The following is an 18507-nucleotide window of genomic DNA, read 5'->3' on the forward strand; positions in this document are numbered from 1 at the left end:
AAGTATTTTATATCCAAAATTTCAGTGCTAGAATACAGAAATAAATACGGGAAACAATTGTTTGATTCCAGGTTACTTGGGAATTTTGAAAAGGTGCTCCATTTGTTACTTTTCTTTAGTCCATTGCTTGATGTCCTTTTCCATGGCACTTTAGAATAACTTGGCTCAGAGCACTGAATTTGGGGAATATTCAAGACCCCAAGAAATTAGTGCCCTCTAAAATAGCAGTTGAGTGGAGTCATGAGGGTCTGAATTCATTTTTATAATTATTTACTGTTGCAATTATATTATGAATACAAATAGCTACCATTTATTTCTGGCTACTGTGTGCCAGGCACTGTACTGAACACTTTATAAACATTATGTCACTTAATCCCTATAGTACAAGCATTATGGTTCTCATTTCATACCTGTAATCCCAGCACTTTGGGAGGCCGAGGCGGGCAGATCATGAGGTCAGGAGTTAGAGACCATCCTGACCAACATGGTGAAACCCCATCTCTACTAAAAATACAAAAATTAGCTGGGCATGGTGGTGCGCGCCTGTAATCCCAGCTACTCAGGAGGCTGAGGCAGGAGAATCGTTTGAACCCAGGACGCAGAGGTTGCGGTGAGCCAAGCCGAGCTGAGATCACGCCGTTGCACTCCAGCCTGGGCGACAGAGTGACACTCCACCTAAAAAAGAAAAAACAAAAAAAAAAAAACAAACAAAATCTAACCTAACCTTCCATAGCTGTTAAGATTTAAAAGCCAGGATAGTGCTATCTCAGATGAGCATCTGTGATTTGCTGCCCGTGTTAATCGGGATGATAGCTTAGCTTTCTGAAGTGCTAATACAGGTTGAGTATCTCTTCATGGAAATGCTTGGAACCAGAAGTGTTATGAATTTCTATTTTTTTTGGATTTTTGAATATTTGCATTATGTGTAATAGTTGAGTATGCCAAATCTGATGCTCCAATGAGCGTTTCCTTTGAGTGTCATGTCAGCGCTCAAAAGTTTCAGATTTTGGAGTGTTTCAGATTTCAGATTTTTGGATTTGGGATGTTCAGCCTATACAACATAGAACTTATTGAGGGTGTGGTGTGTGTTTAGAATCTTTGGCATATTTTATACCTCATTAGGACTTGGCAAGGTTCAAGAAATTAATTATATGTGTACAGTGCCAAATTTTATGAAATAGTTTTTCTGATGTTTTTTTCCCCCTTCAACTTTTAAGTTCTGGGGGTACATGTACAGGATGTGCAGATTTGTTACACAAACGTGTGGCATGCTGGTTTGCTGCACCTATCAACCCATCACCTAGGTATTAAGCCCAGCGTGCATTAGCTATTCTTTCTGATGCTCTCCCTCCCCCTGCCCCACTGACAGGCCTCAGTGTGTGTTCCCCCATGTGTCCATGGTTCTCATCGTTCAGCTCCTACTTATAGGTGAGAACATGCGTTTTATTATTATTATTTTTATTATTATTATTTTTATTATTATTTTCCCTGCATTACTTTGCTGAGGATAATGGCTTCCAGCTCCATCCACGTCCCTCCAAAGGACAGGATCTTGTTCATTTTTATGACGGCATAGTATTCTATGGTATATGTATATACACCACATTTTCTTTATCCAGTCTATTATTGATGGGCATTTGGGTCTATTCCATGTCTTTGCTATTGTGAATAGTGTTGCAGTGAACATACACATGGCGTGTATCTTTATAACAGAATGATTTACATTCCTTTGGGTATATACCTGGTAATGGGATTGCTGAGTCAAATGGTATTAACATTTCTGTTTCTAAATCTTGGAGGAATCACCACGCTGTCGTCCACAATGGTTGAACTCATTTACACTCCCATTTTCTGGTGTTTTGATACTGACTTTTGTTCATCTGAGACAAGTATAAAATAACTGTGGAATACCTATATCTAAATCACTGTTTCTTAGTCTTGACTACACAAAAGAATCACCTGAGGAGCTTTAAGATGTAAACCAGAGAAAACAAAACAGACTCCAAAGCCTGGTCCTCATTCCCAGATACTCTGATGTGAGCTAAACAGTGCCTTACGTCTTCTGGAGACCAAGAGATTTGGACTGAGGTGCTGGGAAGGACTGAGATCAGTCCTCTGCAGGGTCTCGTTTTGCTTGGTAGTCTGGCTCCGCAGTTTGGGGTCGCCTCCACACCTCACCCCTCCACACCCTTTCCCCAACACCCTCACTTCAAACTGGAGGAAAGAGGTGGGGCAGTTTTCAGCATTTGCACCGTTTCTGTTTGGAAGGTTATCATCTATCCATCGTCAGTTGTTGGGATATAACTTTTTCTTTGCTAATTTATGCTTTGGATATACTGGCTGTGTGTATGGCTTTGTTTTCTATTCTGGTGACATCCTAGAGGCATCTGCCATGTTTGTAAACATCAAACATGTTAGGTAAGCTGGGGAGCTGTTTTAAATGTCAGAGGTGCCATTTTTTTTTTTTTTCAGTGGAGTCTTGTTTCCTGGCTTTTCTTCTCTCCTTCACTGTTATGGGACTTCTCAACTTAACTGCTCTCCTGTTCCCACCACCCCACAGCCTTCTTACATCTGAACAATGACACATGGCAGTAAATGCAGCTATGGATGATAGTCCAGGCCGCAGAGGGTTTTTCAGGCAGATAAGTAGTTCAGTGTTGGCCAGAGTGGCCTATTGGAACACAGATTTTGTGGAAACATGCTGTTAGCAGGTTACCAGTTGGAGCAATAAATTAAATTTTCACTAGCACATATTTGTCTACAGTAACTTAAATCATTTTTTAAAAATTTCGTTTACACATGAGGGGGCAGTATGGGACTATAAAGTAAATGTTCTCTTTGAAATAGCTTATTTTTATTGGTATGTAATAGTTTTAAGGTGCGAACTTTTAGACTGTGCAATTAAAACTGCAACATCGTTGTTAGTTGTTCAGTGATACGTATATGTAAGTGATACACCTCACTTGTATGGAAGCTTGTGTCCCACTTTTTCTTTTAATATAAAAAATATAAAACAGTGAGACATTCTCACAGTGCTTTTTGTTTTTAAATTATACATGTGCAGAATGTGCAGGTTCTGGGATACATGTGCAGAACGTGCAGGTTTGTTACATAGGTATACATGTGCCATGGTGGTTTGCTGCATCCATCAACCTGCCCTCTAGGATTTAAGCCCTGCATACATTAGGTATTTGTGGGTTTTATATTCATGTTTTGTTTAAAGCTAACTGACTTTCTTCCTGTTTTCTGCTTCCACCTGAGGAACGTCAGCCCTTTAGAGATGCAGCTTCTATTACGTTGATATCTCTAATGTATTTTACTTTGTGACTTTATTGAAGGATGAAGGGCCTGCAGCATTGCTGGAAGGAAGCCTCTAAACTGGGATCTTGCAGCTATGGAGGGTCTATTATCAATCACCTCTGCATGATATGCTTTCCTTTGTGGCACAAATTGCTTTTCTCAAAATTTGCTAAGCAAAGGAGCAGCACATTTTAATTAATGTTATTATTACTGATCTGTGAATGACATTGTAGATAAATCAAGGTGCTAATATTCTAGGTTTCATAAATGAAAGGGGAAATAAAAGAGGGGTTAGAGGGTATTAAATGAATTGATAAAATCTAGAAAACATTTTATGAAAAATGTAAATGGGAAGCTAGAAAGGTAATTTCATAAGCATAGGCTATTTTTAAATGTGTAAAAAGTATTTGCAGTCATATGTTTCTGTTTACGTAGTTTGGAAAAAATTGAGGCCAACGTTTTGGTGTAAATATAACCTTCTGTAAAATTTAATGAAATACTTATTTTTAATGTTTTATCCTGGCTGCTTCCTTTGGAGATGAAGGGCTGTGGTACTGTCTATATCTGCTAACGATAGTTTTACTTGTTTAGTTTTGGAATGAATTATCTGATACATAACAATCTGATGTCGTTTTGACTTAAATTTAATCAGATATTTTATTTTGGAATCTTCTGTTAAAAAAATAAAAGGCTATGACTTCTTCCCTTCATTTGAAGGAATGAATTTTGGGCTCTAGCCTGTCTTGAATGAACTCCAGATCAAATGTTGTGGTGCTCGTTTACTGGAGTAACAGACAGGTTTCTGTTCATGGTAAATAATTCCTGTCCTTTATGCTTTGATGGCAGATTTTTCGGATGCCGCCCGATACCACATTCCCTGAGCCGACCTGCCTGTCAGCATCACCCCCAAATGCGCCACCAAGGCAGTCAAAGAGACAAGGCCAGAGAACCAAGAGGCCCGTGGCCGTCTACAATCTTTGTCTGGAGCTGGAAGATGGTAAGATGTTAATGATATTTTTTGCTTGATAGCATGTTGAGAGTATGACATATCAGATGTCCTCAGGGCAGGCCACGGTTTTCTGTTGTCTGTGTTTTCATTTCTTCTTCCCTTAAGATTATAATTTTGAGATTTACAGGGAGGGTGAAGCTTTTTTGTAAGGGGGAAAACTCAAGTTTCGGTTTTATGTTTGTCTTTGTTATGCATGGTTCTTTTTTTATTTTTAAAAGGCAGCTTAAATTTCTTTTTCGGGAGACTTGTGTGACCTCCTGTGAGGTTACATAACCCTGAGACAAATGGAAGGGGAACTAAAATTAAAGCAGATCTTTTATGAGAGGAGCGGATGGAGTCTCATGTTAAATGCATCTAGATTAAAGGCACAGTTCACCATCACACCAGGGTTTACGGCTTGTGTGCCTTACTTGTCCCATTTTTCTGACTTGCTCATCAGGCAGAATGCTTCATCTTACGGCAGGGGTGGCAAGTTGACCTGCCTACCTGGGCCAGGCCTGTGGGAACTGGGCTGCAGTGGAACTCTGGCCAGTGGAAGTTCTCACGTCCTATCTGAGCCACCCTGTTCTAGGTAATCATTGCCATATGGCTCTGTTGTTTCAGTGTTGCCAGATTGCCCAGTTTTTACAGAGCCTAGAATCTGAGTTTTCAACACTGATCCATACAAAACAAGACTGGGAGCTGTGCACAGGCCTCCCATTGCTGATTTGTAATCATGTGGTTATTGGTGTGGAGAATAAGATGATTCTGCTATCCAAACCTGCATTTTCAGTACGCAGCCTGAAGCTGTGACTCGTCTTATGAGGCCTTCCTCTTATTGAGAACATTTGCTGAATTTGAAAGTAGTCTTCATTCTTCTTCTTGTCCTCTTTTTTTAAGAAAAGAATCTTTCATTTATTATCCTCGAGCTACCCAGGTTACCTTAGTTGGGAAGTGTGAGATTAGCAGAGTGACGAAGGGGATGAGGATGGGGACAAATACAATGCCTTCATCATAGGCAGCTGCCTGCACACATGGCCAGGTGGTTAATATCCAGAAATCCATGCAAGCAGTGACAACTGTCTTCAGCTTGCCTGACTTAGAGGTATCTCGAGGAAGACTCAGAATGCCTCCTGTAATGACACAGGGGGGCTAAAATGTGAGATTCTTTTATATTGCTTAAGACAAAGGTACATATGATACAAATATTAGTTTTACAATCGGATAATTTCCAGAGGAAGGACATGAATCATTACAATTAAGCTATAATTTCAATACTTCCTTTTAGACACTCATTTCAACTTCTGATCCTAGCTAACTTTTTTCTTCTGTCTCTTTCTCACGTTCATTCTTTCTCAGCAGGGTTGTTAATAGGAGTAAAAGTGACTGGTTTGAATTGCACCTTCTCTTACATCTTACTTGTCCTCTGATGGAAGTGTTAATAAATAGTGAAATAAGCAAATGTTGGAAAGTAGGAAAGGAAAAAGAAATCAGGAAGACACAGAATACCTCAAATGGATCCTTGGCCCTTGAGCAAAATGGAATTGACTCTATTTCATGAGGTAGATGACTAAGGAAGGACATTTTGGTCTTAGGATCACATCTACTATTTTGATGTTCTTAGCAATGGGGTCATAATATCCAATCAAATTTATTTAGTGGATTAACCTTTTGATCATTGGATTGCTAAGTGATTATTAATGGTAAGAAGCTTCTGTAGTGGTATTTAGCACATCTCTTATGGGAACACTCAAGCTAGTGTGCAGTCATAGCCTTCCTAACTTGTAGGTGATAAAATAATTCGTTAAAATTGCTTGGTTTTTAAGGGAAAAGATTGTCAGATACTCAACTTCTTTAGTCTGATTTTTATGTTCATTATATGATGTTTTGTTCTACATTTTGTATTTCATGAAGTATTTTATAGCTTTATATTCATCCTTGGTTGCAACATTGGGATTTTTTTTTTAAGTTGTCAGAATCAGGAAAACTCAAGTTTGGGCATAGTGTGATTTTATCTTGTCTTAGAGGTTATATGATAAGATAAAGCAACTTAAAACTTGTTCTCCCTTGCCCTCAGTTTTTTGTAGTTAAGATTTAGTTGTGTGAAAAAATAGTTATTTCAGAGAGAACAGAATAGGGTCTATATTTTGTCATAGGCTTTTATATTTTACATGTTCTAAAAAAGGGAAAGTAAATACATTTATTGGAAAGGAAGCATATAGGGAAAGAATACTAAAAACAACTATTCATGTTATTGAATGTCACTTAGCATATTGAAAACTTTACTTCCAAAAGAAGATGTATTCTTGTCATTAGGACTTAATCTTTTTTAAAGTAGCTTGAATCATGTAATTGTCAAAACGACTTGAAGGTTTCAAAAAGTTTAATTTTTTTGTATTTTTTTCTTATTGTTAATAGTGAAGTGACTTCCTATGTTAATCTAGTTTGGGTTAAAATATGCGTTATTATAGACAACTTTGGTTGATTATTTTTCCAAATGTTCTAGTTTATATGGGACAGATAGAAAATGTGTATACAAATATGCTTCTCTCTTCCCTGCCCCCGCCCCTTGACTCATTGTAGTATAAGTTAAATTTGACTTAATTAAATCCAGGACGAATAGTTTTTACTTATAAGTTAGGTAGACTATCTGCCAAGATTCGAGGAACTGGATTGGATGACTGGAGATATTCTTCAGCCCTATGATTTGGTCAGAGATTTGGTATTTGAGTGAAGTGGTTTGTGGTGTGTTATTTCTTCTTCTACACTGAGTAGAGTATGAAACTGTGTGATGTCCCAAACAGCCAGTCTTGGAACACACTCGAAATTGGTTTCAGTTCAACATCAGGCAGATCAAAAAAGCATCAGTGAAGAGTCAGCAAGCCTGTTAGCATGTGTCACGGTAGAATGGGCCTGGATGTGGAAAACCCAGCATGAAGCCGGAGGGGAGATCCTCTGCTGGGAGACATGTTTTCTGTTATGTTCATTCAGCCTCACCCCCACTCCCAATTGAGAGATGACCAGTTTAACTAAATAAACCGAGTGTCTTTTACTTTAGTAAAGACTTCCATTGGCATTGGCGCATTTAGCCGTACTGTGTATGCTCATTATTTTTCTTTGTAATATGTGATTAAATGATATTAAACTTATTTGCAAAAGACTTTAAAATTCTAGTTACTTGCTTAAGGTTCTTTATTGATGATTAATATGAACTAAAATGGATATAATATCCGGCTAGTTTTCTTAAATTAGAGCAGCTGTTAAATCTTTGTGAGATTCTCATCTTTTATTATTTTGTTGAAGCCATATTGCTCAGTTTTCATATAACATTTAATCTCATGAACATCAAAGCTGAGTAGATTTGGCTAAGTCAGTTATGAAAAAGCAAAATATGAGGTAGGCTGCTAAGTGCTAAAAAGATTAGAAATCAAAGGTTTGCTTTCATTTCATTTTCAAGTTATATCCCATGTTTTAATTTCTTTAGAACTAGTGAGATGACTCTAAAAATGTTAAATATATGTTATGTGTTTGTTTTCTCCTGCCCCCACTCCAAGTGCATGTCCTTACAATCTCTGACATAAAGAGGGGCTGTTGTGTTTATTGTAATTCCCCCAAATACAAGGAAAGTTCAGGAGGCTATATGAGATCAAAGTGATCTTTGTTATTTTTCATTCAAGGCAGAAGAAATTTTAAGCGAAGGTTTGGGGAGTCAGGGAGAAGAGGATTACCATCTGAATCTCTTTCTTCATGCTAGCTCTAATTTTAAACAGAACTAGACATTTACAGAACTAGGTTTTATATGTATCTTCTTGTGTAATTAAGTATTCTTCGCCTGTCTTCTTTTGTAACATGATATAGCAGCTTACTTATTTAGGCAACTTAAAAAAATATGACTTATAGTGAGTTGAAAACAAAATCATCTTGCAAGCCAATTGGCAAGATTTAATAACATTTGAGTGTTGGTCTTACTTGGGTATCGTCGGGTTGGCACTTTCACATTTGGATCACGAATGTGCTAACTGCAGCACATTTTGTTGAGCATGTGTTATTGTAGTCCTACAGCGTGGTAGATACCATGATGAGGATACAGAGCCTTCTCAGCAAAAAGTGAAAATACTGTTGAGCGGGGCAGAGATGGATAAACAATGACACGTGATCATTTCCTTGTGTCCTAAGTAGGAACATATCTTGATCTAGATGAGTCTCTAAAAATCAGAGTAGGACAAATAAGTCATATATAGATGTCCTTTCAGCCTGAGTAATATCAAATTAGAACTTTGAATAATTAGCTAAAATTTAAATGTCACATGTCAACGAGAGCAATGCTGATGGTATAAATTAGCCGTCTTAGGGTAGGTTCAAAGAGTCTGGTTCGATTTTGAGGCATGAGCCAGAGAATAGAAAATTAGAAAGCAGGCCATTTTGTGGTCTTTTTAAATGTAGATTTTTAATTCTAAAGGATGGAATGCTGTTAGCCATTTGGAAGTTGTTTTTGCCTCTACCGTTTATTAGTGGTTTTTATTATACTAAATATGAAAATCAGAATTATGCCACGTATCTATTGAAGAGCTTTTGTATGCTCCACATCCTGCCACATACAGTTTTTCTTCTCAAGGAGCTGATTTTCTATTCCCATTCCATTTGTCACTGCAGTGAAATAAGAAACAATGTGGCAATGAGTACCCAGTGCTAGCTCTGAGGAAGGGAAGTCTGTAGGGGAAGCTCTCTGGTTTCCTTAAAATGAGCTGTTTTGGCAGTTGTGTGGGAAAGGGTTTCAGGTAAGGGGAGTAGTGTGACTGAGGCATGGCAGGAGCAGAGAGCCGGAGCCAGGTGTGAGACTCCCTGATTAGAAGGGGACAGCGTTGGCGGTTGTGAATGATAGGTGGACCTAATGTGGAAGACTTAGACCCAGGAGAGACAGCCTAGGGGACAGAGGGGTGCATTGGAGCCTGGGCTGGGGAATATGTATCCTGACTCTGTACTCATGGACAAATTGCTTACCCTCTCTAAATCTATTTTATTAGCTACAAAATCAGGGTGATAATAGTATCTACCACTGAGGATGGTTGAGAAGGTTCAGTTGTTAATGTGTTTAGCCTAATGTCTGGCACATAGTAAGCACTCGAACTATAGCTGCTGCTGCAGGGTAGTACTCTTAAAGCCAGGGAAAGTTGCTTTAGGTTTAAAATAAGAGGAACCACTGCATATTTTTCAGCAAGGGAGAAGAGTTGTAACATTTGGAAAATAATATTTAAGAAACTTAATCTGTCTTAATCTGCCAGTAGGAATCTGAAAGGCAGCCATGGTAAAAGGCTGATGAAGTAATTTAGGCTGAGGTTGAAGTGGGCTTGAATTAGCACTAGGAAGCAAAAATAAAATGGATATCTGGGAGAGATGTTAAAGCAAATCAGGGACTTCTGAACTGACTAGATGCGGAGATCAAGGCAGATAAAGTGGACATTATTCGCCACAGATTAAGCTCATAGGTAAATCTGTCATTGTGTTTATGTTTTTGTTTTTGTCTTCAGTTTTTTCCTTGCAGCTTAAAAATAGACCATCTTTCCATCAAAAGGAAGGAAACATGCCATTTTGTTAGTGTGTTCAATATGTATTCTCATATGTAACTGCTTTGGAAAATAGGTTTAGTAAAAAATGGTGTAGAATGTCTTGGTATAAAAAGTATATGTGGAAATAGTGTATATGGAAAGTCAGTGGAAAGAGAGAAATAGTAAATAGTTACTAAAATGTTCCATCTACTTAGAAAAAGAACAGTCTTATAACCATGAGCAAAGTAGAGCTCATTTTTCTCCAGTTTTTCCTCACAGGTGCATATATCCACGTTCATCCATAGGCTCGTATTTTGAGGGGTGGGAGGCCACTCACTCTAGGCAGACCCTTCATTAGAAACCAAGGATGCGTAGTTCACATTCACGGCAGCGGCGCACCCTGTAACCTCAGTTCCCAAGAGAGCGTCTGTAGAATGCCCCTTTATGAGAATATGTTTTCACAAGTGAATTGTAACTACTCTGTCTTTCCCACGATGTTAGCAGGACACAAACTATGTGGAGGTGTGAGAAGTACCACTGGAAAACCATTGTTGGCATGGATTTTTGTCAACATTCTGTAGCTATTGATGTTTCCTTGTAAATATGCATCAGCTCGATGCAGAATTATAATCAATCCAGGTAACTGAACAAGCAGATCTTTGTCTTAAGATTGGCAGTCTGTCTTTTCTCCATTCTTACCAATTTTTTTTTGGCATGGCATTTCATGGGTGGGCTCTGGGTAATAACTTCCCAAGCCTGGAAGCCCCTTGCCATCGCCTCACAGCAGTGTTAGGATTCCTTGACATGGAATTACTGTGTTGTGAAGTTTAAGACCAGGCTTGAATGTGTGACAGTATATGTAGACAGATTATTTCTTAACTCACTTTTACAATGATGAGATCAATGGGTTGGAAAAGGCAGCCAGAAGATTCAGGGCTGTAATTGAGTTGTGGCGTGCCTGGAAATTATGTGGGATGCCTCCCCTGCGTTGGTGTCTCCCCAGAAACCTCCTGTGAGGCTCAGCACCACCCCCCCCCACCACAATGCTAGTGACAAAGTGAAAGGCAACTTCTATTGCTTCCTGTGTAATCTTAACTGTGCTTCTGTGTGGGATGAACATTTCCCCCTTTCTCTGGAGGAGGAAAAAAAAAAGCTTATTTAATGCCTTTAAAAAAATACATAGCTGCTTCTGTGGTGAAAATAAGTTCATGGCAGGTAACTCAGATTTATAGAAGAGAGAAAAATTCTTTAAAGCTTGTCTCCCTGTGGAGTGGGTTTTTTCTTCACTTCTAATAGCTTTTATTTTAATTTCTAGTTCTGAATTCAAGCAGCTGTCACTCTCTTTATAGCCCCCTTTGAAACTCTTGTGGCGTAGGAGGTAGCTGGGCTGTCTAAGAAACATCTTTTCAAACCAACCAAAGTATTGTTTATCCTGAATGAAATGGAATTTTAAGGCTGTCAAGAGTGACTGATTTAAAACGTTTTCTTTGATAGCCAGGAAGATGAGCGGAAATCTTGAGGGAGAAGGTGTTTCTCTGTGTGACCAATTTCAAGTAACTTCTATGGCTCTGAAAACTCTATGGCCCATGATTAAAATGACCATGATCTAAGAGTGTTGTGTACAATTAATGGAACAAAGCCAACCTGTGGCCAGTTAATTTTTACTTACTGATTACTTACCAACTGTTGAGGAAAAAGAAATGATGCAAGACTGAGGCAATGCCAGAGAACACTCCTTGTATTTATCATGAGTTGTCTGCAGTTGGCTTTTCTTAGGTCTGGGTTGTGTCTTTGCAACCTGGTTCTCTCTGCATGCTCATTCTACCATTCTCTGTGCCCTCCTAAGCTGTATTAAGAAGGGCTACAGGGTCACCTTTAGATGGGGGGGGGAACCCTTTAAGCCTATGAAAATGAAATTTGGGGCCAGGCTCAGTGGCTCACTCCTATAATCCCAGCACTATGGGAGGATCACTCGGGCCTGGGAGGTTGAGGCCGCAGTGAGCCATGATGACACCACTGCACTCCGGCCTAGGTGACAGATCAAGACCCCATCTGCAACAAAAAAAAAAAAATGAATTTTGAGACTGGCATTTTGGGTCTACTAATAGTTTTTAAAATCAGCAGCACAAGTTTTTGAGCATGAAATGTGATTATGGTAATGGGTTTTAGTTTTCTCTTTAAAGAGAAATAGTGATTAAGTTTCTGTTTATTATCTTGGCTATTGAAAAGGTATACTGTTTTTCTTAAAATCTTTAGTAGTGCATGCAGGAGCATGATACAAAATTCAGAGAGTAATAACTTTGAACAGTTACATATTAGCATGTTATATACCAAGTACTGTTATTGGCAATAGCTACTAAACTTAGATAATATCCAGAACAATCCTATGGGTAGTATTATTATCTCTATTTTATAGTTCAGGAAACTGAGGCATAGAGAAGGCCAATAACTCACCCACATCTGTGACAAAGCTAGGATGGAACCCAGGCAGTCTGATTCCAGGATCTGGGGTTCTTAAGTGTTCTAGAGTGCTGAACATAAAGGCAACTGTGAACTTCTCTTCCCTGGAGCCAACAGACATTGCCATTTGTCTTGTGAGTCTTTCAGGGATACTCTGTGCGTGTCTTTTCCTTTTCCTTTTCCTTTTCCTTTTCCTTTTCCTTTTCCTTTCCTTTCCTCCCTCTCCCTCTACCTTTCCCCCTCCCCCCAGCTCCTCCCCCTCCCTCTCCCTCTCCCGTTCTTTTCGATGGAGTCTCACTCTGTCGCCCAGGCTGGAGTGCCGTGGCGCAATCTCTGCTCACTGCAAGCTCCGCCTCCCGGGTTCACACCATTCTCCTGTCTCAGCCTCCCAAGTAGCTGGGACTACAGGCACCCGCCACCAAGCCCAGCTATTTTTTTTTTTAGTTTTTAGTAGAGACGGGGTTTCACCATGTTAGCCAGGATGGTCTCGATCTCTTGACCTCTTGATCCGCCCGCCTCGGCCTTCCAAAGTGCCGGGATTACAGACGTGAGCCACCGCACCCGGCCTACTCTGTGCATTTCTAACAATGCTGTTTATTTTTTAATTTTAAGAATGATTCTTAGTTTTTCCATTAAAAAAAAAAATGGTTAGTGTTTAAGGGAGTCAGAGCTGTGGTCTTGATCCAGGAGATAAAGAAGGAAGAGCCAGAGAAGACTATAGTTTTAAATATGGGACCTAAAACACTGTAACAAGCATGGGCCCTCCAGGAGAGAAGTCCAGGCCTGTTTTTTATGAGAGACGGGGGAGGGAAGTGACGCATTTTATTTCAGTGATATTAAGTACTGCAAAAGCACGTTATTGTAATTTCTGCCACCACTTATCTAAATGAACAAACATCTGGTCATAGATTGGTTGTAGTGAGGATATCTCAGGTACCTGATACTTTAACAGGCTATTAGAAATTTAGAAAGTGAACACATTTTGGAATTTGATGCTGCCTGAATATATGAGATTTTGCTGTTACTTTTCTGTTTTCTCCTCCCACTTCTCTCCCCTTCTTTCTTTATTAAAAATAATTAAATTAATAATATATTCCCACGTTTGAAAATTCAAAAAGTATAAAAAGATACAAAATGGAAAGATCTGTTCCATCCCATTGACTCAGTGCCTGCATCTGCAAGCCACATCTTTTACCATTGATGTTCATGGGTTGAAGCACATAAAATTGCCATCTTTTAGGTCAAAAATTATCTAATATCAGCAATTTCAAATGCCCCCCCCCCATATTATAGGCCAAATGTAATCATTGAGAATTTCGTGTAGTTCAACTTGTAGTTTCTGAAATCCTTCTAGAGTTGAGATGTACATTGGATTGATGATCAGTTATTAGCAAGTTTGTGCCTTGTGAAACTGCTGTTGGTATATGCCAAACATGATTGAATATCATCATTTTTATATGGTTCAACCTATAGTTTCCTATCCTTCTAGAATTCTTTATGCTTATATACAATTGTATTAGGGTTCTGTACAGAGACAGAATGAGTAAGATAGATGTATATATTGAAGGGGAGTTTATTAAGGAGTATTGACTCACATGATCACAAGGTGAAGTCCCACAATAGGCCATCTGCAAGCAAGCTGAAGAGCAGGGAAGCCTGTCCGAGTCCCAGAACCTCAAAAGTAGGGAAGCTGACAGTGCAGCCTTCAGTCTGTGACCAAAGACCCGAAAGCCCACTGGCGTAAGTCCAGGAGTCCAAAAGCTGAAGAACTTGGACTCTCATGTTCGAGCTCAGGAAACATCCAGCATGGGAGAATGAAGGCTGGAACACTCAGCAAGTCTTGTCTTTCCACCTTCATCTGCCTGCTTTATTCCAGCCACTCTGGCAGCTGATTAGGTGTTAATCTCCTTTGGCAACACCCTCACTGACACACCCAGGAACAATACTTTGCATCCTTCAGTCCAATCAAGTTAACACTCAATATTAACCACCGCAATAAGCAAATAGGAATATGAATTCTTATTTACTCTCTTCTGCACTGAAGAGTCGGTTTTGTACCTTTTTTATTTTTTAAAATTTTATAGTATATCTTGTGTTGCTTTTTATGTCAGTACAAAGAGAGCTTTCTCCTTTCTTCACTGCTGTATAGTATTCTATGCATTCTACTGTATGGATGTACTTATAAGAGGACTTTGTATTCTACAGCCCAGCCAAACACAGTCAGATGATGCAGATGTCTTACTCATCACACATAGGCCTCTTTCCATCCTGGGATGATAAAGATGTATCCATAGAAATAGTGTACAGTATGCTTTTGAATGAAAAAAGCAAGTTTTAAAATGGAGTTTTCAAAAATATTCTCACTTTTAAAGGAAAAACTATATATTTAAATATACTGTAAGCATACAAGTACATCTGGAAAAATAATCAGTTATAACAATGGTTATCCTTAGGTGGTAAGAGTTGGTGATTTTCTTTATACATATTTGTATTTCATACCTTGTCTATAGTGTATTACTTGTAACACATACATATAAATACATACATACCACATACATTTATATGTGTTTAGTTTACAAATGTTTCAACTTAACTCTGAAGCAAGCTGTGTTTCATACTGGTGTGTTGGGTATACATTTAAAATTTTGAAATGGAAGGATTGAGAAGCAGAGTCTAGAAAGAAAGGGAATGGAGTCCCTTTAGCATGAGCTGGCCTGGAGAGGCTTCACTGGCACTAACTGAGAATGACTGTCTCTCACTGCTTAGTGTTTTCCTGTTAGACTTCACGTGTCTTTCACCTTTTGCCCAGGCTTCTTTCTCATGGTCGCGTTGTCCTGGCGTTTTGGGGATCCCTATTACCGGAAATACTTAGGCAGCAAAGAGTTTTATTGAATGGTTGACTCACTTGTGGTTAACTTTGGATTTAAACCTGGGTTTAAATTTCTGCCCTCCTCTTGATGTTGTTTATGATCTCAGCAAATCCCCCTCTAAGCCTTACAAGTTTGGACAATAAAACTTTGACATGGTTTTTGCCTGGAGCAACTGAGTTAATGGATGTAAACCAGCCAATATGTAGTGAATATTGAATAATTTTAGCTTATATTTTCTTGAGAGCCTGATATCTGAAGCAGAAGAGCTTCAGATATGCTTTCATGTTTGGTATACTTTCAAATAAAATGTAATTTAGTCTTTCATTTCTGGTTATTTTTGTCCAACATTATACCTAAGTTTATTGGTAACTATCATCTCCCTCTGGCAATTACTTATTTATTTTTTTGAGACCGTTTCGCTCTTGTTGCCCAGGCTGGGGTGCAATGGCACGATCTTGGCTCACTGCAATCTCTGCGTCCCAGGTTCAAGCGATTCTTCTGCCTCAGCTTCCCGAGTAGCTGGGATTACAGACCCCTGCCACCACGCCCGTCTAATTTGTTTTTTTGTATTTTTAGTAGAGATGGGGTTTCACCCTGTTGGTCAGGCTGGTCTCGAGCTCCTGATCTCAGGTGGTCCACCCACCTTGGCCTCCCAAAGTGCTGGGATTACAGGTGTGAGCCACTACCCCGGCCTCCATCTGGCAATTAATAATAATGAACTTTCCTTCTTAGGTGAGAAGAACAGGGGAGGAGAGGTGAAAAGCAAGGAATCTGGCAGCCCTCAGTGTCTCAGCCGGACTGAAGTTGTGCTCTGAACACGGTGCTCTAAATTTCCTGAGCTGTCAAAGTGGCAGCTTCCTCAAAGTTTATGGAAGATAGTTTAAGTATCTGAGTAGTTTTGGGTTCCCAAGAATAATAACACATGGCTGTTACACTTTTTGTTTATATAGGCAAAAATTTTAGTCTTTAAACAATGCCCCAGGACTGTGATTATGACATAAAAATGTTCTTTGCTTTATAGAGTAAAGCAATTTGCTTTGACTTCTATTGACATTGCAACTGAACTGGTCTTACTTGCTTTATAATTGAATTGCTGCAGATTTCCATTGACCTTTGCAAGAGGTAGAGGTGTTTCCTGGAGTTGTAACCTGATGCCTATTAGCTGTTGCTATAACTTTATAATGCCGTCTTTATTTTTTGTCATGTGATTGGTTTTAACAGCCGATTCTCTCATCAGCTTTTCCTGGCATGCACTTTTGGCATATTTTAGCTGTCATAGTAGCTTTCTGGGGCAAGCATTATGCTTAATTTCTTTAAATCTTTGGGCAACAGAAAATAAAATCTACTTCTTAAGTTTATGGCAATTTCATTACATCTTTTCATGCCTTAATGTGACATTTTAATTTATAGTTCAGGAGTTGCCTTTTCATTTTTGGGGGGAATGCAGATCTGTATGTCGTTTTGTTTCTGTGCTTTTGGGATTGAAAGTAGGAAGCTATTTTCTTGAGAAGTCACATTTTTCTTTTTCTAGAGAGAATTTCAGATACATTATATTAGCCAAGTGAATTATTATCTAGCAACTGACTGTCATTCATCTGTACATTATTTGACTTCATTATAGTTCCCATTTTGGCTTGCCTTGTTTCAGAGGGAAAATGGGAGGAGCGAGGTTGTTCTGCCCCTTACCCTGGATGGCATTACTTGAGCTTGCAGTGTAACTGAGAATTGGGCTAAGGGGGACTTTAGGAAGCTCTCTACCTTGCGGCAGTTATAACCTGCATCTCAGTGCACCTGCCCGTGGTGAGAAACACAGGTAGCTGCTTTCCTTAATGGGCAGTTGGCAGGGTTAATGTCTTAGTCTTTCTCCCTTTTTTCCCCTAATGTAAGACTTAAGGAAGATTTTCTGATGAAAGAATCTGGACTTTTTTTCTAGAGTAATCACGCAATACCTACTACTGTATGGACAGTAAAGAAGAATTTCCTTTGGATGGTAGGGTAGAGTTGATTCTCTTTTTAAAGAAAGATATCCCTACATTCACAGTTTTTAAAAGGTTTCATTTTAATGTCAAACTTAGTATTCCATAACCTATCTTTACTATTCTAATTTGTTTAATAAAGGAACTGCCTGTGTGTGTGTGTGTGTGTGTGTGTGGTGTGTGTGTGTGTTTACTTTTCCAGTTAAGGAAAACTAATATATGAGATAATATGATATAATTCCCTGCCTAGGTTTTGTGGAGGATGAGAATAAATATCTGGGCTGAAAAATATCTAACTTTAATTTTTATCTTGCTTTGGACTGTTTATTTCTGTAAATCTTATCTGTTTGGTGCCTCTGTTGATAGTGCTTCTCGAAGAAAGTTATCTTGCTCAATTCCTTAGCCATTTCAGTTGAAGTTGTGATACGATTTGGTGTGTCCCTACCCAGATCTCATCTTAGATTGTAGTTCCTATAATCCCCACATGTCGTGGGAAGGACCCCGTGGGAGGTAATTGAATCGTGGGAGCAGTTACCTCCCTGCTGTTCTTGTGATAGTGAGTGGCTTCTCTCAAGATCTGATGGTTTTATAAGGGGGCTTTTGCCTTTTGCTTGGCACTTCTCCTTCCTGCCATCACGTGTAGAAGGACATGTTTGCCTCCCCTTCTGCCGTGATTGTAAGATTCCTGAGGCTTCCCCAGCCATACTGAGCTATGAGTCAATTAAACCTCTTTCTTTTATAAATTACCCCGTCTCGGGTATGTCTTTATTAGCAGCGTGAGAATGGACTAATACAAGTTGACTATCATAGGGAAGGTTGGAGAGGGAGTGCCAGGTTTTCTTTGGCTGGTTAGGTGTTGATTGGGGTTTGGACCTGACTTTGACCTTTCTCAGCCATGCTCCTCAGACTGCTCTGCGTGCCCTGGTCATTCTATGTATAGATTACAACTTCTAGCTAGATGAGGTCCTGGAACACGATGACATTTTGGTCCAGCCAAGCATCTGGGTAAGCTGTGAAGAAACAAGGCTGTTCAGTTTTCTTCAAAAACTCAGGAATGAGCTACTTGGAAAAAAACAGTCTTAGATAATCCAGCTGGGTGAGATAGGTGATTTTTCTGTGTTCTTTCGTCATGATCTTTTTCAGTTTCCCTCAGTCTAACAATACGTAATGAGACCTAGTCACCCAGTTTCTGAAAGCTAATAATTATTAGAGTGCTAGTGACAAAATGCAAAATCAAAATTTTGGACGAAACTGTAATCCTGCCTTTGGGGCAGTAATCATAAGTTTTTCTGGAAGTCATGCTCCTTTACTCAGAATTGGAGGTCTTGAATGTTTCACGGTCCATGACAAACTGCTGCCTGTTTCAA

At 39.2% G+C, this 18507-nt stretch overlaps 1 protein-coding gene across 11 annotated transcripts in view; it reads left to right on the forward strand.

The window, feature by feature from the left end:
- Positions 1-18507, forward strand: part of ARHGAP10 (Rho GTPase activating protein 10) — a 352159-nt gene that overhangs the window by 296260 nt on the left and 37392 nt on the right. For all 11 annotated transcript variants that reach the window (XR_012435152.1, XR_012435153.1, XM_045391864.2 and 8 more), the window contains one exon: positions 4147-4297. Coding sequence is in view for 9 of the 11 variants with exons in the window: in XM_045391864.2 (XP_045247799.2) it covers positions 4147-4297 (151 nt within the window). In the remaining 2 variants the exon portion in view is untranslated. The remainder of the gene's footprint in view (positions 1-4146; positions 4298-18507) is intronic.

Source organism: Macaca fascicularis, chromosome 5 (assembly GCF_037993035.2).
Source record: "Macaca fascicularis isolate 582-1 chromosome 5, T2T-MFA8v1.1".
NCBI classification, from domain to species: domain Eukaryota; kingdom Metazoa; phylum Chordata; class Mammalia; order Primates; family Cercopithecidae; genus Macaca; species Macaca fascicularis.